General features: G+C 32.5%; 2 protein-coding genes across 3 annotated transcripts in view; one reads left to right on the forward strand and one right to left on the reverse strand.

Moving 5' to 3' along the window:
• Positions 1-3,819: 3,819 nt before the first annotated feature.
• Positions 3,820-26,720, forward strand: part of LOC121125952 (protein ROP-like) — a 29,608-nt gene continuing 6,707 nt past the window's right edge. Inside the window, 5 exon segments of the mRNA XM_040721221.2 lie at positions 3,820-4,162; positions 5,050-5,199; positions 5,560-5,715; positions 15,169-15,272; positions 19,520-19,668. Of these exon segments, the coding sequence (XP_040577155.1) occupies positions 4,135-4,162; positions 5,050-5,199; positions 5,560-5,715; positions 15,169-15,272; positions 19,520-19,668 (587 nt within the window). The 5' untranslated portion in view covers positions 3,820-4,134.
• Positions 20,840-23,213, reverse strand: LOC121125954 (venom serine protease Bi-VSP). Of its 2 annotated transcripts, none has more exons than XM_071891640.1 (6): positions 23,149-23,213; positions 22,010-22,824; positions 21,847-21,954; positions 21,454-21,792; positions 21,283-21,394; positions 20,840-21,231 (listed from the first exon to the last, which is right to left on the reverse strand). In XM_071891640.1, the coding sequence occupies exons 2-6, from the start codon at positions 22,676-22,678 to the stop codon at positions 21,062-21,064; spliced, it is 1,398 nt and encodes a 465-aa protein (XP_071747741.1). In that variant the 5' UTR covers positions 22,679-22,824; positions 23,149-23,213; the 3' UTR covers positions 20,840-21,061. The 2 variants fall into 2 exon arrangements, with proteins under 2 accessions (XP_071747741.1, XP_040577158.1); XM_040721224.2 differs by having other exon boundaries at positions 22,010-22,821; positions 23,149-23,185.

Raw genomic sequence — 26,720 nt, forward strand, 5'->3', positions numbered from 1 at the left:
TCCCGTTTTGAGTTTGCATAGTATTTAGATCTGGCAGCTTTTCGTAGATATTTTGGAGTTTCTCCAAGTACAGACAATGAACAGTTTAAAGTTTCAATTCCGGTACTCTTCTCAAACCCTTTGTCGTCTGTTGACGAAATTTCACTTGCTGTAACTGATAAAGCTTCAGGCAAGCTAATGATTCCTGTTCGCAATCCTTTTATATTTGGGGAAGATTTCTTCTACATCCGGAGCAAGGCCTGTTCCCAGGCTTTCTGAATTATCTTCTTCTTCTTTTTTTTTTTTGCCAAAACCATATGAACCAATTATGCAAATAAGTAATTTAATACGATTCTATTGTAACAAATTATTCACTTTACATCAATCTCTATAATAATGTACTTTGTTAATAAGTTTCAAAGACAAACTAGTCTATATGAAATCAACAAAACATGCAAATAAATATTTACAAGAAAATACAAGTACTCAATTACAGGGTGTCCACGATAAATTGGAACTACTTTAAACTTCATCCAGATCCATAATATGAATATTTGGGGTTAAATCATACTAATATAAAAGGTTGCGTGAACACTACACTATAACTACCACCACAATTGTTTTGACAACAAACAATAGTCATCATGGAACAAGCAAGGAGAGACGCCATCCTCGAATTGGCTCGCGCGGGACACAAGCCCTCTGCTATCTACAAACTTCTTAAGTACCCCAAGACCACGGTGTACCGGGTCTTCAATGCCTGGAAGGTTGAGGGGAAGGTCTGCCGCAAGACCCACAACATGAGAAGTGACCGAATCCGCACTCCCCGCTTCCTTGAAGGTCTCCGGAAGTCCATCAAGGCTTCGCCAGGGACTTCCTTGTCCAGGTTGGCCAAGAATCGTGGAGTGAGCAAGCAGCTGGTCTCCAAGGCTATGAATGAGGACCTCGGGTACAGGTCATACCGAATGGCCACACAAAACGTCCTCACGGCATCCATGAAGGCCACCAGGCTCACCAACGGTAAGTGTCTCCTCAATGACCTGAAGAGCCATGGAGGAAGAATCATCTTCTCTCCGACGAGAAGAACTGGACTTTCGACAGAAGCTACAACGTCCAGAATGACAGGTGGCTTGCCCAGGAGAGAGAAGAGGTCCCTGCAGTCTTCACCACAAAGTTCCCGGCCTCCGTGATGCCCCTGGGTGTCATCTGCAGCACCGGTGAGGTGATGCCTCCTTTCTTCTTCAATCCCAAGGAAAAGGTTAACTTGATAAGGTACTGCGAAGTCATGGAGGAGTTCGTCATCCCCTGTATGAAGGATACGGCTGCTGGGAGGGAGTTCATATTCCAACAAGACTCAGCGCCCGCACACATCGCCATGAGGACCACTAACCTCTTCAACTCCCACGACATCACTTTCTGGGATCCAACTCACCCGACCTCAATCCGTGTGATTACTACTGATAGGGCAAGTTGGAGAGGGAGGGGTGCAAGGTCAGCCACAAGAGCATCGCGGCCCTGAATGGCGCCATTACGAGGGAGTGGAATGCTGTCGATTCCGCGGAAGTCATCAGGGCATGCAAATCCTTTAGGGGCAGGATGGAGAAGATGGTGGCTGCTGAGGGAGGACATGTTGAATAAATTTATTGTTTAATATCATGTCTAACTTTTTCATATTAACAAATCCACTCCAAATTCCATTTTTATCAAGCAGGTTGAATTTTAAGATAGTTCCAATTTATCGTGGACACCCTGTATTTTCAACCCATGTCTTCCAATATTTCATAAAATTCACGCTATACATGCAACCGGATCATGATCAAACAGGATGGAACAAGGAAAAACCACTCAAATAGGTGTATATCTATATGTTACAATAATACAAGTTGGAAAATTTAAGTAGACTTATATGTATTACAAAACTTGTAAAAATTAATATATTGTTATCATTATTTTTATTAAATAAATATAATGACTTTTATGTCAATTATGACCTTTTCTAGTTATAAGCATGAATAAAGGTTATCCAATTGAGACCCGACTCTAATTTTTTGCACATCTTTAGAATATCATTCGGTCAAAGTTCTCAGAAAAAATTAGCGAAATCAATTATGAAGCATGGCTTGGGCGTCATTTTTTATATTTAGCAATAATGTTTTTAATAATATTTTTTGCACATAATGAATTGAAGCTTGTACTCTTAAAAGTATTTTAATAGAGAGAAAAATGAAATAGGCCTATTTTAAATGGAGTTATGTTATACTCAAGTACGAAGGTATTTCGAAGGGTTCCAAACTTTGAGGGACTCCCAAACGGTCCCTCGCCCCTCTCCAAGTCTAAAATTTTACAAATATTTTTCTTTGGATGAGATAAACATCCATACCGAAATTTATCCAAATGGTTCAATTCTAGATGAAGTTTTCTATCCGTTCCAGATGACAACCAACACATGAAAACATAACTATTGTTATGAATTTATAACATATATTATTATTCAAAAATCAGCGTGGGATAGAATATTTCATATTATTCGAATGAAATTTACTTCTACATAATCTTATACAAACACCAACTGAAGTTGATATTTTATTACAATTAAACTTTCAATAATTGTTTAAGTATTTACTTACAAAAACGTCATTAAACATATATCTACTTTGATTTTGAATTATTGTTGATGCCGTACATTTTGGGGGCCTAATCCACCAAGTTTTATAATTCAAAAAACCTGTTTTCATTTATGTTAAGAAAAATTGCAAACTATGGGATGTCAAAATGTGACCAAAAAATAAAATGACCTTACTGTCTATCAAAAATTTATACATCTATTGCCTAGTTTTATTATATATCTGGCTCTAGAATGTATTTAAAATATGTTATTACATCATTATACAATCAAATTTCCATATTTTGGTGATACAAATTAACTATTACAATAGAAATAATTAAATATTCTACTCTAATTATCCGACTTTTCTTGTCCCTATATCCGAATATTCTATCCAAAAAATTAAAATTGTACAAATCTAGCCATTTCATATGGATTTACAGTACATATTACTTTTATTTAATTCAAATATCAGTGTTTATCTTGACATCAAGTAGTATTCAATGCAAGTTTTAAGTCTTTTTTTTATTTATAACCCATTTGATGGAGTTTAATCCTGATTTATTCTAAATTTGTTCATTTCATTTAGTAAAAAATTGCGTCTCCTTCAATTATGATGCAATTTATGACGCCAGTAAAAATGTTCTATTAGTTAACGATACGGATTTGTACTTTGAGGACGACCATGCCTTTAAAAAAGGTTTACTAACATATATTTTCATAATAACATTAGGATGGTAAATCCATACAGAATCCTTGAATCATGTTAAGTAATACGTTCTATTTCAATATTATGTGAGGACTAGAAAATATTAACATATTGTGAGAGAGTTATACTTTAAAAATGTGTGCGCAAGCATATAATATCTAATATTTAATTTGAGTTTTGAAATAGTTAATACATTGCATAAATGGGGAAAGATTGTGTTTTAGTGGGGGTAGAGTCATCATCTTGGCGAAACATTTGATACTGCATAATCATTCAAAATAAGAAAGGAAATATTACAATCTTGCGAAAAATATATAGTGGTATTCGTAATATTCTAATATAAATATAATATACATATATGTGTTTGCTATGATAGTTAATTATCTCCAATAAATATATGCATTCAAGAACTACATAAACGCAACTACATTTTTTTTATTCATAGCTAGCTATAAAAGAGGTTTTGTGTAGTTATAGGTACCAGCAGAAATTCGTATAAAATGACGCCACAGATGACGTCATGTACAATGAAAAATATTGATCCACATAAAAGAAGAAAAATAAAAGTGACTTTTTCTGTGTTTCAGGAGAGCATTTGGAGAGCTTGACTCAAGAGAGCTAGAGAGAGAGAGAGACACAAGAAATAGAGAAGGAAAGGGGGGAATTATTAACAACTAACGTACAAGAGTAGGAGGTGATATAGAAAATCTTCCGTGGGCCAACCCCTTTATCAAATTATTGGATAGTTCCTTATCTTATGCCTATCATTAGTGCAATTTGGAAGCAGCAATCAGGTCAACCAAAGAAATTAATTAAGTGAGCGGATACCAAAGACGGAAAAATGGCTTTGAAAACACTCGTTGGACATAGTGAGTAGTGTATCCTTTCGTTAGTAGCCTCATATTTTCCCCTTCTCTATTTATCGAATGTCACGTGATTTTCTATTTATTTTAATGACTCATTTTCTCCCTGAACTTATGATGGACCATTCAATCCATATATAACAGTCAGAAGATTGATCTATGATGGGGGACTTCTCATGCTGTAGAGCGTTTTCACTCTGGTCACAAATTACATCATCAGTCAAGGAGACGCCATTTTGAGGGTTCAATGTTGATATTTTAAATACATTAAATTAACAAATTTACAATAAATCTATATTAAATTCCGTCAAATGACGTTAAAAAAAAAAAAGGCTCAGTATTTGCTTTGGATACTACTCGATGACAATAATAAATAATGATATTTAAATATAATCAAGATAGTATTTACTAAAAATCCCTTTGAAATGCCAAAATATGTACAATTATTATTCTTTTTAATCAATTAGGGGCGAGAAAAGTAAGATAATTTGATAAAAATATTTTATTATTTTCATTGGAACACTTAATTTTTATCTGCAATATGGAAATTTGATTGTATAACCATGTAATAGCATATTTTTGATACATTTTAGAGCCAGATATATAATAAAACCATGCAATACAGGGATACATTTTTGATAGAAAGTAAGACTTAAGTCTTTTTATTTGCTGGTGCCATTTTGACATCCAATAGTTTGTTATTTTCCTTAATATTAATGAAAAAAGGGTTTTATTGTTGTAGAACTTGATTGTTTAGGCCCCCAATATGGCTGACGTCACATGAAAACGCTCTATCCGAAGTGGTACCATATTCATGGATCCTCTCACTGTTTAAAAAATGACTATTTAACTCTCTGAATATCCTTAAAATGTATTTCTTGTTTTCTTTGCAGAGATTATGAACGATGTCATCAAAGCGACAACGGCACAGAATCAAACTCCAGGAAAGTTGGAATGGAGAGTACTCATCGTTGATAATCAATCCATGAAAATGGTTTCTGCTTGTACAAAGATGCATGAACTTTCGGCGGAAGGAATTACAAGTATGTATTTTGTAATTTCTTTACAATAATTTCAATTTTAAATATATATTTATTTAATAGCGCTTTTATCAGTTAGAATATACTTAGGGATGTGAAAATGGTGAAACTCCTCTTGAGCATAGAGTTGGTAATCTGCAAGATATTGTTGCTCTTAATAATTAATTCTTCCTATTTTGAAAATTCAAACGTATTATTAAGCAAGGATCACTAAAGTGATATCTGTTAGCAGATATGTCGTCGATCAAAGTTACCAATATATACTTTTATTTTTTATTTACACTCACAAGGATTTCTACAATCTTCACATCCCTAGATATTCTATAAAGCCATGTACAAATGTATTTCAAATTATCCTTTCAGTTGTCGAAACCATAGAGAAGCATAGGGAACCTCTACCTTCCATGGAGTCCATTTATCTTATTACACCTACAGAAGCCAGTGTTCGTGCTTTAATGTCTGATTTTCAGTCACAAAATCGTACAGCTTATCGTGCTGCCCATGTATACTTCACTGAAGGTAAGACACGACTATTTACATATACATAACATTTATTTAGTTCAGATTCTTTTTGTAATACGTTACAATTGTTTAAGTGGAATCAGATTTCTTGCCATAAAGAAGACATGAGATGGGGCTACACTTATATTAATTCTAATAAATTAGTTGATTACTAATATATTGTAGTTAATATAGGGTCAGTAAGCACTGCCTATAATAATCATTTATATTTTTACAATTAAGGATTACATCTTGGAAGCAGATGTCAGTGTAACCTATATTGGGGGAGGGGTCTAGAGCCCCCCCGAAAAAGTGGATAGCGACCCCATTGTATTCTATTGGCCAGTTGTAGTGCACGACCCTGTACTATTATAATTCTCCATATTATTTGATAAATCATTGCCGTAATCTAATGATTTGTAGGCCACATTAATATACAGGGTTGTGCTCTACATGGTTTGAAACAAACTTTGACTCCATCCATATCCTGAACAATTCCATTGGGTAGATTTTTTTGGTTTTATTTAGTACCATAGAGGTTAATAACATCTTAATTTTGAATATGTCCTCTTTGTGTCTAAATCACTGCCTACATTCTCTAACGGAGTAACTATTTTACTTCATAAAGACAATTATTAAATTGGTATAAACGGTTATAGACTAGGTCATATTGATTTTACAGTCAAATGATGGTTTTAGGATTAATAGATCTTATGAATATACACAGTTTTGAATAAAAAAGGTTTGCATTATCTGACCTAGCTTTCCATTTATCTCTGCGTTGCACTTTTTCAAGGAATAGACGCTTAGAAAAAATTAAGTATTTCAAAATGGTAATAGGCTTTAAACCATTGGTATTTCTGACATTTTATCATATTTCAACTGTTACATGTCAATATATGCATTTATATGAATGTATGAAGTAAAAACGATCTTAACCAGTCTACTTTATAAAGAAATTTTTTAATCCTCCATAAATGGTCCCAGAATTGTTCCCAAATCTGATCTAGACCAATTATATCAATTTAGAATTAATGAATTATAGGAGGTCAGATGGCGCTAATTATAGCACTCTACCATTATTAATTCTGTAGTTATTCGTATTCAAAGGATTTTGTTAATTTCAAATTAGCAAAACCTTACTTGATCTCGATCTCAACAACTGACTAAACATGGAAAAAAATGGAAATTTGTTTTATTAGTTACCTAATCTCTTGTATGAGAAGGAAAAACTAAGCCGTGATACACTCATACAGGATCTTGATGAGGTCAAATTTTGTTCCAGTTGTAGTGCACGGCCCTGTACTATTATAATTTCCCATATTATTTGACAAATCAGTGGCATAATGTCAGTTTTGTTATTAGGCAGGAGGGGACTTGAGTTAAATCCATCAATTACTTAAATGAAACATAGTTAGGACCAGGGACTAGCTTTCATCATTGCGGAGGGCTTAGTCCCAAAAATTATCAACAACATAATATAAACAGGTTTAATATATATATATACAGCTTGTGGCCGTTGTTTAACAATGAAATTTGAGACAGCTGCTCAAGTGTAGATTGTTTGTTCTTTTGGTGACTAGCTAGAATGGCATCGATCAACGAAGTATTTATTCCACAATCGTGGAAAAGGAAGTGTCCCTATTGAGATTCTCTTAGGACGAGATAATATTCTTAAGCCTGAACTTTTTCTGAAGAGTCAGGAAGGAAATGGAAGAGTCTGGAGGTGATTATGAATCAACAATTAAGCGTGCTGATCATAAGATGAGATTAGAATGTTATTATTTTACTTTGTTGGACACAGTGTTTGGACTCCAAGCTCATTGGACATCAAGTTTTATTTGTATAGGTGCAGTTGAGCGACACGTCAATAGATCCTCCGGCAGCAAACAATCTGAGCAGATGTCCAGGAACTGGGGAGAAATTTCCAGAATCTGCCAAAAGAGACTGTCGTCAAGACCTGCTCTTTTCTGAGATTGAGTTGAGGCCGTTATTGAGACCAAAAACGGTTATATTGAATAATAATAATTTTTTTATTCAGTTTTCATTTGGCATTGTTTTTATTAAAATCGGATGATTATTTCAGGATAAAATACATTTAAAAAAAATATTGTTGGTTGTTAAATAAAGGTCTGACCCTATATTGGGGGAGGGGTCTAGAGCCCCCCGAAAAAGTGGCTAGCGACCCCATTGTATTCTATTGGCCAGTTGTAGTGCACGACCCTGTAATATTATAATTCTCCATATTATTTGACAAATCATTGCCGTAATTACAGTTGTGTTATTAAGGGAGGGGGAGGGTAACTTTATGCTGAAAAAAATAATTAAAAGACCCCTGGTTTTTAGTTATTACGGCTCACAAATACTTTTAATTCCAGAGACTGGATTCAAGCCCTGCTCCCGTTTCTGAGGTTAAGTCGAGGGCGTTATTGACACCAAAAACGATTATATTGATTAGTAATGATTTTTTTACTCAGTTTTCATTTGGCATTGTTTTTATTAAAATCGGATAATTATTTCAAAAGAAATCTTTTGCCCCCAGAAAATATCTTGATTTTGAATACTTTTATGACCTATATCTCAAAATAATAATGTCCAATTAAATCCTTGCTCTGAGCCCACAATATACGTCATTATTCTTTTAAAAGTATTTTAAGTAGGTGATTATATTTTTAAATGCACATTTAGATCAATGTTCATTTTTATATTTTCCCCATAAGATATAATATAATATAACTCGAACAAAATTATCAACATATATTAAAAATATTATCAACATCATTAATATTGATATTGTGCCGTAAAGAAGATTACAAACAGTGATTGGACGATTCCAAAAAATAATTCCGATGCCGAATTTGTTTTTTTAATATTTAAAATTTACCATTTTGCAATCAAGTGTGTCCGCAGGATTATATTTTGAGGGGCTTGGATTTTGGAGTTTTTTTGAGAAAAAAAAATTCCAAAAATTCAATTTCAAATATATAAATTAATATTTAATTTTTTTTTCAAAAATCCACAGATTTTCACACTAAATTTAATTTTTTTGCAAATAAATTTAAAACCCGTGACTTGCTGCTTAAACTTAAACTTAGTTCACATTTTACAAAAAAATAGAAAAAAATTTCAAACATTACATTTTTTGGAAATAAATTTCAAACATCGCCAGCTGTTCCCAAAAAAAAATATTTTTTGGAAAAAAATTGCTTATATAAAATTTTATAAAATAAAAAAAATCAAATATTAAATTTTTTGGAGAAAATTTTCAAAAATGCATAGTTATTCACAGAAGATATGTCTAATATTAAATTTTCTGCAAAAAACAAAAATTCCTTAATTGGAGTGGGGTCTATTTTTATTACTTAAAAAAGTAATAAATAATTAAATACCAGTAAGAAATATGAATCGGAATTGCAAATTAAACATTATTTTCTCGATTTTGATTCCGACTCTGTTTCCAGAAAACACACCCGATTCTCCGATTCCAATTAACCGTTCCATCACTATTTCAAAAACTTAATTCAACTATACATATGGAAGCATGTCTGATTTTTATATATACTGATCTAAATAGAGCATTTTTATTCACATAATAAATTACATCATAATTGTGGGAGCCCCCATCTTGAGGGCTCAAAGTGTATATTTTTACTAAGTAAGATGAACGAATTCCCAATAAATATTGATCTATTGGCTTTATGATTAAAAGATACTCAATAGATGGATTTTTGGAGAAGCAACGGGGAAGCCTTATTTCCGTATTGACCCTTCTCTATTGTCTGTATCGTTCTTTGTGGATTTTGTGTACTATGATTTAATAGTTCTACTTTGCCTCTTTGGCCAATACTCTGCCAAAAATCCACATAAAGACTCAACGATACCGACTATTTGGAAGGTTCGATGGGGGTAATGAGGCATGTTGTGTAATAATTAGTTATATCCCTTCGTTAATTAAATTTGCAATGTGACATTATTTAACATGAAAATATTACATATTTTTTATTTAATTTGAAAAAAGTAGGGCGTACTTGGATTTTAAACATGTTATTCATTCAAATGCAATAATATATTTTAGTCTTGTCTATTGCTTCACATATTGAAATGTAGTTCTTAAACATTCAAATAATTTTGAACATATTAAGAAAAAGAGAAAATAGGCATTATTTTTTTATTTCAAATAAACTAAGTGTTTGGGTTCGGCCTTAAAATCCTTAACGAGTCTAAGACCGTTATGATTGTTAGGAGACAGAACTAATTTGGTCCTTAAAAGAAGTTCACTTTCTGCTTGTCTCAAAGAAAAAATCGGTCAAGATTGCTTTCATTTAAAATTTATCATCCTTTTATTGTGACACTCCATTTTAGCTAATTTAAGATTACAATTTGGGGCACTCCCAAAGGATCAAAAAGAATAATTTGTTGATAGAAATTGTTGATAATTCGTTGAACTATACAAATGTAGTCTATAGTCTAATTTGAAAAAAGTTAAGAATAGGGAAAAATCCCAATATATGTATTTTTTAATTTCATATATAATTACAACCCAATATTTCATCGAGATATTTGAATCAACTACAGACTTACTATTCAAATTACTTGGATGTATTAAGATACCCAATAATTTTAACTGCCGTTTGAAACCTTAATTTGATTTAAGAGACTTATGTTGGTCACTTTGTAGTTTCAGGGACGTCCGGAGGCGTTGGGCTGTAGGGAATGTAATAACCAAAAACAAAAAATATAAGAAATTTTTGTAATTTTTTCTAGAAAATAAAATATTTGAATTTTTTTTCTACATAAAATTGATTATATTTGAAATTTAATTTAATATTTTGAATTTTTTTCCCGAAAAATTATAATTTTTGCGAGTAGCTGTGGATTTTTGAATTTTTTCTTCAAAAAATTACATTTTTGTCTACAGCTGTGGATTTTTCAATTTTTTGAGAATACCTACGGATTTTTGAAATTTTTTAAAATTGCTATGGATTTTTCAATTTTTTTGAGAATACCTATGGATTTTGAAATTTTTTGAGAATATCTATGGATTTTGAAATTTTTTTGAGAATACCTATGGATTTTTGAAATTTTTTGTGAATGGCTTTAGATTTGGGAATTTTTCTCAAAAAAATATGATATTTCGTGAATAGCTGTAGATTTTTGATATTTAATTTAAAAAAAATATAACTTTTGTGTACACTTGTGGATTGTTGAAATTTTTTACCAAAAATTTTAATTTTTGGATTTTTTTTTCGGAAAAAAATCCTAAAACCAACCCCCATCCCTCCCTTAATATATATATATAATCCTGAGGCGCCCCTCAGTGCAATCACTTGAATACATACTATGTATTCATAAAACAATTATGCAAGGATGTATGTTATTCAAGTGAAAAGAGGTCTTCTCTCCTATTATGAAGGATTTCTCTTATTTTCTTTTATATAGAGAAGGAAGTTTTTTTTTATTGTTATATAAAGGCAATTATGTAGACTTTGGAATGTCGTGAACATTTTAATATGTGACATATTTTGGAATACAAACAATTTTTGTAAGAGTTGATATACACAAATGTCGTTTTTTTATCGCTTTCATTGGTTGATACAAATACTTTCTTAAAGAGTTTTCTTTTTACTGATGATGAAACTTTATTCTCCTTACAGATTATTTCTATATATTTTGGCCTTATAAAATAGCTTAATTACTAAGCTTAAAAATTATGGGTGGGGGATTTTATGTTAATACCTAAATTTCTTAGAAACCCTGAAATCCTTATTTATAAAAGTGTGCTAATCAGATTCACCCCACAAAACTGTATTTGACAAAATCCTTGAGATGAAAAACAAATAGTGATCCTCGTATGCTAAATACAAGATGCCTGCGAGAGTTATTTCATTTTACATAACAGGGCTTATATTTTATTCAAATCTTAATATATACTGTAAATGCATATTAATTATGATTAAAGAAGGGATCTGTGTAAAGAAAAACTAAGTATAGCTATTAGAAAAGGAAAAACGATTAGATGGGTTCGCTCTTTCCTCTTTTTTGTTCAATTCTTAATAAGTCGTGGGGGAGTTAACATGTCCCTCTAAAAGAAGAATTCTCACCTATCTTTGGTGTAAGTGGCTTTAAAAATCCATAATAAAATATATATATATAAATGAATTTAAATACAGTTACAATATTTTCTCTGCACTAACGCAATTTTAAATATTAAGATGGTTCTCCTCTTTATAGTAGTAATTCATTTTCTTCCACCCAAAATCATTCAAAAAGGTAGTAGATATTGGCAATGCTACTAATTCAGTAATACCATATGTGTCGCTCCCGCCTTCTCCTTGCGCTATTACACAAATCCCATCTTTTTGTTATACATCAGAGAGCAATAATAAAAACAGACAGAAACAGTTCTATGTTATTGATGCTCCACGCACGCTCTTCCAATATTTCATATATAAGAATACATAGCTATTTTTTAGATTAAAAATTTGTATATGATATACATCCGGGAAGACTATATACTCCGTGAGTGTTTTTCATACATACAGTCAGACAAACTTTGTTTTATTAATATTGAAGCACCGAGTTTTATAATAAGTGGATGTATAACCTATTGAATAAAAAGGAGAAAGAGAGCTCTTCGTTTGTCAGCTGTTGTCTACTACATAATTACCACCATTACTTTGATTTTTTTCTACATAGCTATAACATAAAATGTCAGCTGAAGGTCGACTCTCTTTTTTTCTCCTATTGATTATCCGGGTATTATATATGTCGGTGAGCAGAAGATTAAATAATGTTATCAATCAGAGAGTTGTATTATTTTGCTGCAAGACTTTCTGCCGCTTTGTTTACAAACTAATATAATTAAACAATGCTCATGCCTCATTGAATATCCATTATTGGTTCATGTTTTTGTATAAGAATCATATAATTAAATTATTACTTCATTTTAGTGAACAAACGGTTATTTTATTATTATCAATATAATGTCATTTTATACAATTTTTGTTTTTCAGCCTGTCCAGAAAATTTATTCAATATTTTTGCGAAATCTCGAGCTTCGAAATTTTGTAATTCATGCAGTGAAATCTACTTATCATTTATTCCCTTAGAACGCCAGGTACAGATTTAGGACTTATATTTTGTTCATTCTTTAAATGAATCCTAACTCGTAATTAATTATACTAATTCACTAACATTTTGTCTGGAATGGGGCCTTAATATATAATATGATATCATATTATGTTGTATGAATATATATAGTATGGTTTTTTATTTATTAGGTGGTGTGTACATAATTATTAATAGTATCTACAATCTACTGACTCATTGGATTGTAAATTTCAAGCATTTTTGGGCATGTAACCCCCCCAAAAAAAAAAAAAAAAAAAAAAAAACATGGTAATCCTGACCATTTGAAGAATGTTTGTTGGAAAAAAAAGCTTAGCTCTCTTATGACTTTTCATTAAATTAACTACTACCACCTATGCAAGCAAGGCAATTAACACACAGCCCACTCTGTGTCGGTCCTTATTTAGGATTGAGGACCGTGGTCCAGTCCGGTTCCACTTGCCAATCCTTAAAGAAGGTAAAATCCATCCCTCGTTCGTGACGTTATTCAGACATTTATTGACAGCAGTCCTTAAATACAAATTATTCGTTCGTTATTAGTTATTGCTTCACTTTTATGACATCTCAAACATTAATGAGCAATGAAGTAACAGGACTATATTCAACAGCTGACTCGAATATGTCTCTAACAAAGTTAATAGAAAGACAAAGTTATAACATAACGCTTTTCAGACTAATGCTTGACTTTCAATACGCTTTTAATAGTGACATAGTGACGTCAAAGAGTAGAACTGTTACCAAGAGTAGCTATATATCGCCTACCCTGACTGTTACTGTTAGAGTACCGCTGTTATACTCTATGACGTCAAAATATTTCTGTCTTACCCAGCAGTCCGTATGGTTCATCAAATGGATAATTATAGCAAGCCCGATTATATGATGGCATCACCTTGTATTTCTATTAACCTGGTCTCTATTAGTCCTTCACCGCGTTACTTTGTTAACACAAAAATATACCATAAATTTTGTCGTCAGCTGTTGATTTTTCTGCTTATTTTCTCTTCATCAGTGTTCTGGACGTTGATTGATTGAATAAGATTTAGCTCTTTTTAAGCTGTGAAAAATTTCCAACAATTATTGAAGAGTTGACCAGGGACGTCCACATTATTTTATTTTATTTTGCTCGGGGTGGATTAATTTTTTAAAAAGAGGCAGACAAACATATATTTGGATAATTCTATATTTGTGTCGACCCTGAATTAAGACCTTTTTCTTTTAGAAAAGAGGACTTGTTAAAATGCTCCAAGCCGATAATTTTTGTGGGTAAAGACAAAAATTCCTCGGTTTATGTAGGGCTCAAGCCTTCCCTTCCACCCCTGGTGGACACCCCTGAACTACCAACTGATTTTGCGGGTTTTTTTTCTGTATCTCTTTGGAGGAAAGGTTGTGTGATACAATAAAGATAACGCCTTGTCTTGGTTTATGACGTCTTTGCCTTTATTGCATCACGCAATCTACCATGAGAAAATAAACTTCCCAACTATAGAATCATTATTCAATAATTGTTCAGAGCTTAACATGATAGGATTATAATTCAACCAATCAATGATGATAACACTGATGGGGCGAAAAGAAGCAGACATATTGACAGATTTCAAAGGAGGAGATATGTGAAATAATACGTTCTAGCTATCGTTCATTATTTTCTCAGGACCGTAGGACTGAAAAACTGAGGACTGTTAAATAGTAAAAAAATATTGGACCGATAAAAAATAAAGACTGAAAAGGAAAATCAGCCCTAGGACCTAAAGACACCAAAAAGGAAAGAGGAGACAAGATGGTTGAAATAAAAGAAAACAAAAACTATGTATATGAATTATGTTCAGGATTCACGCAACCTCGATTCAAAAATAGAATATAAATACCCTTTGTATATGAATAGGGTTATGTATTTTGATTTAGAATAATTTAAATAATTTTTATAGCATGATTTGTTCTAAAGAAAGATACATAACCCTGTCCGAAACGTAGACTTGCATTAAATTACATTAGATGAATCTTAGTCAAAAGACGGGATATAAAAATGAACTGCGCAAGAGATGAAAAAGCGAATATACTGAATTTTAGACGAATCAGAGTTAGAGATAAGAAAAAAAAAATTCCTGAGCCTCTTTCGCTTTATATTCTCCGTACTAGGACCGATCCAACACTAATTCTCAGGATCCCCACATTCATGTTCCCCTTCTTTTATTGTAACATACCAAAAGTGCTTACAATTTACAAACCTACCAACATATATATTAATTAATCATAATTTCTGTGTGTGGTGTTTTTTACTCACTTTTGTCTCTTTTTTCCCTCTCTTTTCCTGCTGCTTACTATTAACTATAAAAAATATCTTAGTCTGTCCCGAGGAAAGGTTCAAAGAAATTTGCAATTCCATGGTTGCTAAAAGGATCCGAACTTTGAAAGAAATTAATATTGCATTCACACCATATGAGTCACAGGTTTGTTTACTCCTTCAGTCATTTAAGGTTCTTTGTTTCTTTCTAGTTATTTTACTAATATAATTATTATACTACATTAATCATACTCACTTATTACTAACACATAGCATGAAATAAATAAAATCCCTTGATTGAATAATATAGAACAAACAAACATGGACTTTGAGGCCGTGTATTTTTTTTTCTATGCTAATTGATCGCAATGATCACTTCTGTAAAAATAGAAATCCACCGCTTCTTTTTGTTCATTTATAAACAAGTTTTTTTTTTCCTTCAAGACTTTAATTAATACTCCTAATATAAAATATGTTAAGGACGATGCTTATGGAAACATTGTTGTGCTCTTTATGCAGAAGTATGGTGCGTCAACATAAGAAAACTATTGAACACAAATCAAGAAAATGAGAAAATCCCAATATTTCATATGGGTATTTGAGTCAATTTAGGGGCTTTGTATTCAAATTACTGGGATGAGTGAATATACTCAAGAATTTCAACTATAGTTTAGAGCCTTTACTTGATTAAAAACAACTGTATTTTTTACCGATATGGCCCATTTTAACTATGAAAGATGTCAATGTCTTGTTCCTTTATGGTGACGATCAATTTACGACGCACCCAAAGGATTAATAAGTATAATTTGTTGATAGAAATTGACAAAATGTTCGTGGACAAATAGATATATAGCACAAAAACTAGTGTTGAATTTCGGTCTGGAAATCCTAGACCTGTTTGTGGCCGTTATATGTTTAGTTGGGCCGAACTAATTCGGTTCAACAAAAAATCTCGATCTGGACCGGTCTCATATAAAAATTCGGTCTAGATTTGTGATTTAAAAAAAAAATGAATGACAGTTGATCGAGAAAAAAAAGTTCTCGCATAATATATGAGACCGAAAAACAATCAGGGGTCTGGACCGAAAAAATCGGTTCAAATCGTTCTAGAAAAATTACTTAAGACCGAACCGAAAAAAAAAATCGGTGCTGGACCGAGTCTCAACACTAATAAAAACAATCTTGAACAAAAATCAAGAGATGGAAATAATCTCAATATATTTCTTACTTCATATATACATACAACCCAATATTTCATAGACGTATTTGAGTCAATTATAGGCTTATTATTCAAATTACTGTGATGATTTATGATGCCTCATAATTTTAACTATAGTTTAAATCCTTTATTTGATTTCATAGACTAATAATAGCCCTGATATGGCTACTTGCAAGTACATAAAATCTATCGATTTTGGCTACTTGAAGAGTGCAATTTGCAGCAGATGTAAAGGGTTAATAAGACTAATTTGTTGATATAAATAGACGATAATTTGTCGAAGAATACAAGCTTGATTTCTTGTTGACGGACCACAATTATCTTTGTGAAAAGAGCGTTATTACATATTTATTCAATGAAGACATTCTTTCTTCCTTTGTTCTTTTGTCTTGATTTTTTTAATTTTTTAAGAGGGAATTTCCGCCAAGGGATTTTTTTTATATTGCTTCTAACACTTTTTGCTGATCATTCGATGTTATTATTTTATGAAATTACATAATATAGGTACTTCATTTTATGTGGTAAGTTAACTCTAGTGTTGAGTTTCGGTCTGAAAATCCTAGACCGGCCCGAAACTGTTATGATTTTTATTGTACCGAACAAATTGGATCCTTTTAAGAAGTTCATCTAAACTGCACGGTATAATTTCACTAATATAAACAGTTACTCTATCAGGGGCGTGCTTAGGGGGAGGGCTGTAGGGGTTGTAGTCCCCCAAAAAAAAAAATGAAGAAATTTTTGATTCTTACTAGAAAATTAAATATTTGAAAAGTTTTTTAACTTTTCAAATTTTTTTCCAAAAACTTTAATTATCTGTGAATAGCTATGAATTTTTCTCTGAAAAATTTAATATTCGATTTTTTCCCCCAAAAATTTTATATCTGAAATTCAATTTTTAAAATGTTTCTAGATTTTAGAATTTTTATTCCAAAAATTTTATATTTGAAATTCAGGTTTTAAAATTTTTCTAGATTTTAGAAATTTTTTTCTAAAAAATTTCTATTTGAAATCTAATTTTTGAATTTTTTTTCCAAAAAAATGTAATTTTTAAATTTCTTTTTTAAAAAATTCCAAAACCCAAGGCACTCCCAAAAAAAAAAAAAAAAAATATATAAATAAATAAGAAGAAGAGTATGTATATATATTATATTGCGGACACCCCTTTCTGTATTTTGTTGACAGCTCTGGAAATGTGCTTCTTTTTCTCCTATCCGTGGTCTAAACGTGATTGGGAGAATTTGAACTCAATCTTCTTAAACTGTGAACAATTTCCAACGATCATTGGATGATAACTCCATAGTTGTGAAGAATTGGACCATAACTGCCTGCCTAGTAACTGATTTAGCCCCCCCCCCATCCTCTCCCGTTTCTGATATATCTTTCCGTAATATAGTCTTAGGTTCTTTTTTAGGAGTCATGTAGTGCATCCCCTTTTTTACAAGGGGCTGATCAAGGAGAGAGTTCAACAGTAGTGGCCCTTTAGGAAAGCCCCCAATCTTTCAAACAAGTGTACACTGGAGATCGTGCGGTGCTTCGTGTTCCCTCGACTAATGTATATGATTACACATTGCCGTGTGTCAGTGAACACGGCGAAACGGCTAGTCGTGCTCATTCAAGTGTGTATTAGGCAAACACTTGGTTTAAATCGATGGACCCCGGTGGTGTTATATCACACACCATTAAAGCTCGATGAACTGGGGATCCATTAATTATAAAAAAGATCATCTCTCTCTCAAAAGAGGGAGTGCTAGTTAGGATTGGCGTAGATTACCCTGATTTGGAGATAAACCTCAGACTGTTTTACCAGAAAACGGAGAACAAATATGAGATTATTCCTAAGTTGAAGCCTTCTATGCCTCAATGCTGCGAGAGGCGCCTATATAGGGACCTCCTTCGGAATATTCAGGAGTGTCCTTAATGAAGAATTCCGCCGTCTCCTCAAAGTGCAGTCTGCTGCGGTGAATGGGTTGGTGTGGAAGAACGCAGTTAACAACAATTGGCCAATTATTTAATTAAAATTCAATAATTTTTCCTTATACATCTTTCTTTAGAGAGGTTGTGAGATATAATGGAGTAAAGGAAGTAACCGGTCTTACGAAAAAACAGTCTGAATCGGTGTCATTTAAAATTATGTTAGGCATATGCTATATGTGTAGATGAGTTGTTGATTACATTATTTGTGTGTCAAAATTGTTAACATTGCCCTACAATAACGTCGTATGATGTGTTGCATAAAACAGATTTGTACAATAGGGCATGCACAAACTAAAAAGATATATATATTATCCACTAGAAAGTCAGTAGCTTGTTATTTAAAAAAAATGGTGCATGCTGAGAAGAACTTTGACAGCGTCTACGAGGTGAATAGCATACACCTATCTTTTATTTTTAATAATATTATTATTGTGGGCGTTGCATTTGTTCACCACAAGATGGCGCCACTATCTGTCGCTTTATTTACAAACTAATATAAATAAACAACGCTCATGCCCCAATTATAAATCATGATAGGGGAGAAAATCTGTGCATAGTCGAAAAAATCTGTACACGATTTCAAAATGACTACAATTCAGTCTGATATCCTGGTTTTGCCCGATATATCGGTCCAAATCGGTCAGACCAAACTGAATAAAAAATCGGGTTTGGACCGTGTCTCAACACTAGTTAACACTAAGACAATCTCAAACAAAAATCAAGAAAAAGAGAAATTCCTTATGTACTTAATAAATGCATACATCTAAATACTTCATGAACATATTGTGGCCTCTATACTCAAATTTCTGGGATGAAATTATATAACCTTTAATGTTTACTATAGTTTAAAGCCTTTATTGACTGTAAATATAAGACCCTATTTGACTCCGATATGGTCTTTCAAATATAAGCTATATTTTTATTCTATTACGAGGGATAATTTTTGCGACCTTAAAGTAATTCAGATTTACAGTGCCTCCAAAGGCTAATCATAATATTAATTAATTAGTTGACAAATACAAATGCAATTCGGATTCAATTTTGGAAAAAAAAAAAAAAAAGTCATTCTGGCTTACTTTTGTGTTGAAGGGCCACATATGCAATAAAATTTAGCTGTATTGCAATTTTATTAAAGTCGGACTTTTGACCTACTCTCTCTTTCTCTACTGTGCTAAACAGAAAAAAACAAATGATCTAATAATTATTCATCTTTGACTTAGGTTTTTTCCTTGGATAAGCCTGATGCATTTCAATATTATTATAATCCGGCCAAGGCCGCGGATAGGAGTTTAGAGATGGAAAAGATGGCTGAGCAAATTGCTACATTGTGTTCTACACTTGGGGAATACCCCTCTATTCGCTACAGATCGTAAGTAATTCATTTCTATAATATAGTATGTATATATCTATACCTATATATCAATGTCGTCCACAAAATTATTTTTTGGGGAGGAAGGAGGCTTGGTTTTTGGATTTTTTTCACTCCAAAGAATCAAAATATTGAAATTTTTAGGGATTTCTTATATCAAAAGTCCAAGATGATATTTTATTACATTTCGATTATCGTATTAATTAATTGATAGACATATTTTTCCAACACAATTTTCTCTCCAACCAGTTGTCTGATTAAAAAAAGAAAACCCGATTCTAATATTTTGATGAGTTCTGATTAATTTAATTTAATGAAATCACCTCCAACCTCAATTAAAGTCTCTATACGAGGCCGAAAGCTCGTCTTTGGTATTAAAGGGGGTAGTTGGTTTGTTGTTCGATCAGGAACCACACAAAAAATCCGGCGAAATGAAGTTGTCAAAATTGTCTTAGAACCATTTGATACTTTGTTTTGAAGTATGACAAAGAGCTGAGTCAACAAAGTTCTAGCAATTATTATATTGTTGCTCCTTGGTGGATTCAGTTTTGAAGGAGTTTTGGGTATTTTTAGACCAATAATTCTTGATTAAACTCCGTCAAATGACTTTATCAATTTAAAAAGACTGAGCACTTGTTTATAGCGATGTAATTACGTATTTTTCATACATTTTAAGGTCAGATATATAATAAAGCTTGGACATAAAGAGGTACATTGTTGATAGAGAGTGAGGTTTAAGTCCTTCAATTTGGAGGTACTATTTTGACATGATCCAAATAGTTCACTATTTTACTTCTTCATATTAATAAAAAATGGGATTTTTATTATTATAAAACTTGATTGTTTAGGCCTTCAGAATGGACGACATCAACCTTGTGAAGGTCACATGAAAACGCTCTATTGTGAAGATGTGTATCACCATAATAAATGTGTTAACCGAATGAGACTTGAAGTCGGAATTAGAAAATAACGGTTACTTTTTGACCCGAGTAGTATGTACATATTTCTATATCGGCGTTTTTGTAAAGCTTTTAGGTAAATGCCTATCCCACATTTATTGTGTACTTCATGGAGACCTACCCATTTAGTACTTACAATATAACCACTTAAAACCTATTTGATTTTTGTGACTTATTGGTTAGAGGTAAATGATAATAATAATCCAAGCACATATCTCTTTTGTCTATATTTCAGTCTAATTGACAACATTTTTAAAATATAAATAGTAATTTTTTTTTATAAATATATTTATAGGTGTAATAATTATATAAATTAATTAATCAATCAATTATGTACTTGAGAGAAGAAACAAAATCCCTTTATTAAAAGCATTTTTTACTGACAAACAATGATACAAAATGAGTTGTAGCAACTCTCACTCATTTAAAAAGTTTTAAAAGGATGTCTCTTGTTTTATCCAATTGACATACTCTGAAACCCGCGTGTACACTCCGGGAAATCCTTTAACTCCACACCTATATCCAAATGAAACAACTCCTGCTAAAAACCAATTGGATTTGGCTATAGAGCCTTGAGAGGTCATTAGAGGTCCTCCGGAGTCACCTTTATAAAGGAGAATGTATCTATTGCTTTAAATAAATGTGTATATCTTACCTTGACATGCATCTTTTTCACCGTTTTGATCTAATGCACATAGTTTATTCTCTGTTACGTTCACATTTCGAAAGTTTGTAAAGGCTCTTGAACATTCTCTGTTACTAATGATCTATTTTATATAATAATATAATATTTAATTAATCCCTTTGATAGAGCTTCATTCATTACCTCCAAATTAATTTCTAATAATTTTGAGGAAGAAGCTCCTCGGAACTTGGTTGCTCCCCAACCTGCAACAAATGGATGTGCATCCAATAGTCGATCTCGAACTTGTTTTGTTAGCCCGAAACTAAATCCGCTAGTCCCGCTATCCTTCATTAAATCCGGTAAGCAAATCGGTGTTATACGATGATCGAATTCTACATCGTTTGACAAGACAAGGATTGCTATATCATTATTGAAACGAATTGGATGATAATCCGGATGGATAATTGTTTTGATGATACCGTAGTCCCTTGGTTGAGCTCCATCATTCTCATCTTCCAAGTCATGCTCTCCAAGTCTTACCTATTGGTTATAGCATAACAATTATATGTGATGTACTTATTTACCTATATGTACTTTAGATAAGTCACTTCGTCGAAAGACACAATGTGCAGCCGTGACAACATGCCTCTTACTAATAAGTGTTCCTCCACATAGGAAGTCGCTGTCCTTTGAGCCACTGACCTGTATGAAGATATAAATGAAAATTTTATTGTACTTGATGACACATTGAACTTACGCGATATCCCAATGCCGCGATCCATGGCCATGCATGCAATTCCGATGGCTTTCCTCCCACAATCCTTTCATGAACCTTAACAATGGAGTGACCGCAGGTGTCTAGTCCAGGAATGGGGACTCTGATATTCAAAGGTGAAGGTGTTGGCGAGAAGACTTGAGTGGAGGAAGAGCCGGGAAAGGTGGACCCTACCCTTGTGGTGGATGATGCCTTTGTTGTCACTTCAACTGTTTCATTCATGGGGATTGTAGTTTCTCCATTATGTGTCTCATTCATATCCATCGTCACTCCAGGCACCATTGTTGGTCCTATGGGTGTCTGCGTTGACTCTGTGGAAGGTGGGATGACAGTCGTCTCAATAGGACAACACACATCCGGTATACGATTTCCAAACTTACAGACACTCTTTCTTAAAATCTTGATGTGCTCCGGTGGAACTGGTCTCTTTAATAGCTTAAACAAGGAATCACATTCTGTGAGTGTTATGCAATTTCCCGGGAGTCCATTATAGGCATTGCAAATATTTTCTTCTGGAGCTGGGGTTATAAATCCAGAGGAGGGGGACTTTGTTGTACTACTCCTATCTTCACTCGTGTCTCCTCCAAATGAAATTTGCCCATTGGCTAACTGGCAAAGGAATAAAATTTCAAGGATCCTTCGTATCTTCATGCTCTTTCTTGATTGAATGAACGTGCAGAACTGTTTATTATTTTTATTTTTGCAAAACAAGTTATGTGTTCTTGCAGTATGATTTTTTTTTTTTTTTTACATTGAGGACTGGATACTCAATATGAGTAAGAGGAACGCGGTAGCTACTAGTATAATTGAATAAGAAGTAATAAGTAGATGTTAATATGCATGTAATTGGTGTCTTAAAGAATTATCTATTACTATATATATATATATATATAGAGTTGTCAACCCTCCTTCAAATTAATTGGTAAGGATTCTGAAACAACCTGGCACCATGATGGATTTATATCTTGCCATAAATAAACTTAATTTATTTCTCGTTAAAACAAAGATTAATGCTCTTGAATTATGTTTTTTTTTTAAAATGAAATATTAATCTTGGGACTATGTGTGTCTTTGTACTAATATTATTTCCATACTTTTACAAAATATAATAACACATTTACCTGAACACCGTTCCAACGTCTTCAGACTCCTTTTTCCTACTCAACTACATACCTACATATTCAAATATCCATGGGTAGATTGTATCATTGATAATAACAAAAAGCAGCATTTAAGTATTGTGAGCTGATGACATTCTTCGCGCGCTTCCCCCCCACTCTTACCGGCGATTTTCAAAGGCTAGAAAATATGCTGTACTTAGGGGTTTCCCATTATTTATATTCATAATATCTCAAACCATTACCCCATGTAGAATATTCCGCATTTCATTGTTCAATTTAATTAAATGACTTTGAAATGGTACAAGGTACACTCAAATCATTATCTTTATTTGCCTCCCGCCGCCTCTTTACATTGTATTTTATTGAAAGAGCTATTACGAAATTTTAGAATAAAGCTCTTCTACATATAGAGGAGCATTTATCACTTACCTCGTGAATTGCATTATAATTGAAGGAGACGCTATGTTGAGGCTCAAGTTTGATATTTTTACTACGTCAAATGTCTTTATAAATTTAAAAAAAAACTGAATATCTGCATTGAATACTACTTGATGCCGTTGAGAAACAGTGATATTTGAATATAATCAAAGTAATATATACTGAAAATGCCTATGACAAGACTAAATTTGTACATTTTTTGTTGGGATATATTTGGGAAGTAGGATAATTAAGAGAAAAATATATCATTATTTTATTTTTTTGCCTGTTTGTTAGTCAGCAGGGTTATGGCAAAAGTTACGGATCGATTTTGATCAAATTTAGTATGAAGATTATATATGGTCACAGTAAGAGGCCATTAAATTGTGAAAGTTCAAGATGACACAAAACGTAAAAAAGGGATAATTTACCATAACTTTGGAAAAAATTGAGATACATAACTCAATTTGATTTTAGGTGGAGGTTTGGCGCTGTACCGAGTTCCAATTATAATAGTAAATTTTTAGCCACATATCAGAAGAAGCTATTATAACGATGTAATAACATATTCTTAATACATTTTAAGGTCAGATATATAACAATACTTGGCAGTGGACGTGTTTATTTTGATAGACAGCAAGGATTAAGTCCTTTAATTTGTTGGTCCCATTTTGACATGATCCAGTAGTTTACTACATATTTTCTTTAATATCTATTAATGAAAAAGTAGTTTTTATTTTTATAAAACTGTGTTCTTTAGCCGGGGAGGGGGGCTTGTTCAATGACCCACAATAACAATACGGACGTCACGTAAAAATAATGTCCATAACCATGAAATAATAATTTTTTCAAATATTTATCTGTACTGCAAAAATGATTTTTTTTTCAAACGCAATGTTCTCTCCAACCAGTTATAAAATTAAAAAAAGAACCCCAGATTCCGACAGATTGATGTATTCTGATTTATTTAATTTAATAAAATCAACTCCAGCCTCAATTACAGTCTTTATACGAACCCAAAAGCGGGAGTAGGCCTGTATTACTTGTTCCCTTGGCAAATTCTGGAATCCCTTCTTGATCCAACAGATAATCTCGTCTTTGGTGTTGCAGCAGGTTCGGTTGGATTATCGTTCAATCGCACCCCACATAAAAAGATCCCTTGGATTCAGATCCAGCGAGTTTGGAGGCCAAAAGTCCGGTGAAAGGAAGTCGTTAAAATTGTATTGGAGCCATTCCCCTTGGTCTCTAGCACGTCCAGTTCGGGATCAGTGTTGGCCACGAGGCCTTGTGAGAACACATGAGGAGGCGTCTGGTCACAGTCACTTCGACTTTTGATGTTATCCCGTATTGATGTTAACTGAAATCACATTTAGAGGCCACAAATTCCCTTCTAACATTGCGAACGAACATCTCACTGAGCCCCAAAATTCGAGGATATATTTTATGTTGTCTCTCCTTGCCTGATTCGAAGGAGGGTTCCGTGCCTTGTTAAATATTTTGAACCGCGGATTTGCCAGTTGATTCATCTTTTTTAACTGGTGCAAGTTTGAACAAGCTATCTAAGAAAAAAAAAATCAGCTGTCTAAGTGTTTGCCCAAGAGAGTAAACCAAATTGATGGCATAGATAGCTTGCACACTCAGTACATTTTAGGGTCAGATATATAATAAAACTAGGCAATATATGATATATTTTTGATAGACAGTAAGTATTTTTTGTTAGTCCTATATTGTCATACAATAGTTCATTGTTATACCACTTGGGTGTTTTGGCCCCAAAATGGTTGACATCACGTATAATCATGAGCAGATATTGTAAGGTCATAAAATCATTTTTTTCTGAAAGAGCAGATGCATATAATCCATAGAGCATTTTCACTGACGTCATAAATTGCATCATAATTGAAGGAAATGCCATTTTGGGGGTTCAAAATGGATATTTTTAGTACATGAAATGGACAAATGTCCAATAAATCTTTATGGAACTTCCCCAAATGGATTTGAGAATAAAAAAAGACTTCACACCTTGAATACTACTAGAGGCCAATGATAAAAACTGATACTTGAATTAAATCTATTTAATATGTTTTAAAAATATCTAATAATGGCTAGATATGTAGAATTAGTTGGGTTTTTTGTGATCGATTCAGGATTAAAAGTAGGAGAATTAGGTCAAAATATCTTATTATTTCCATTGTAATAGTTAATTTGTATCTACAATATGGAAATAACGATGTAATAACATATTTTTAATGCATTTTAGGATTAAATATAGTATAATCAAACTAGGCAATATGTAGAGGAATATATTTAAGATCTTTAATTTCTAAGTCCCATTTTGACATAACTATTATTCTTCATATTAATAAAAAAGGGGGTTTTATTTTTTACAAAACTTGGTTGTTTATACCCCTAAAATGTCCATCATCAACATTACTGACTCAATATACTTATCCATGACTAGCGATAGTACCTGACATTGCCCGGAGTAATTAGGTATCGGCTAAAAGACAAATTTTAAGATTATACGAACCCGACGATAACATTGCTATTTTATAGATCAAAATAATTTTATGATTTACATCATGGGACTCTATATTACATGGTTTGAGATTCGAGCCCGGTTTCACTGCCAAAATAAGAATAATATCAAGTTTCACAGTAATACCAAAAAAATTTTTGTGGACTAAATCTGAATAAAAATATCAATGGTTATTTATCAAAAGGTTCTTATCAGTAATTCTACAAATGAATTTAATCAAAGACCGGTAAACCAAAAGGGACTTTCATTTTTTATTTTTTTTTGAAATGTTCCTGTTCAAGAAATAGTATAAATTACGTATCAATTTAAAGCTTATTAAATTTACAATGTAAATCAAGTCTGTAGTCCTTTACTATCAGTAGATATGGCTACCTAAAGCTTAGAGTTGATCTAAAAGTGTGAATTTTCGATTCCGTTTGTCACTCGAGACAACTTTTTTATACGGCCTTTGAACAAAAGTTATGAAAGAAACAACTGAACAAACTGTTTAATTTTAAATTCCTGGCCACTACCTATCATTTCAACATAAATAATAGTTATTTTAATGTACATTGTCGATTCTATAGGTCTACAAATTTGGGTTTTCCAAATTTTTGTATCGCAAAAAATGTCATTT

This window comes from Lepeophtheirus salmonis, chromosome 11 (assembly GCF_016086655.4).
Source record: "Lepeophtheirus salmonis chromosome 11, UVic_Lsal_1.4, whole genome shotgun sequence".
Taxonomy (NCBI): Eukaryota; Metazoa; Arthropoda; class Copepoda; order Siphonostomatoida; family Caligidae; genus Lepeophtheirus; species Lepeophtheirus salmonis.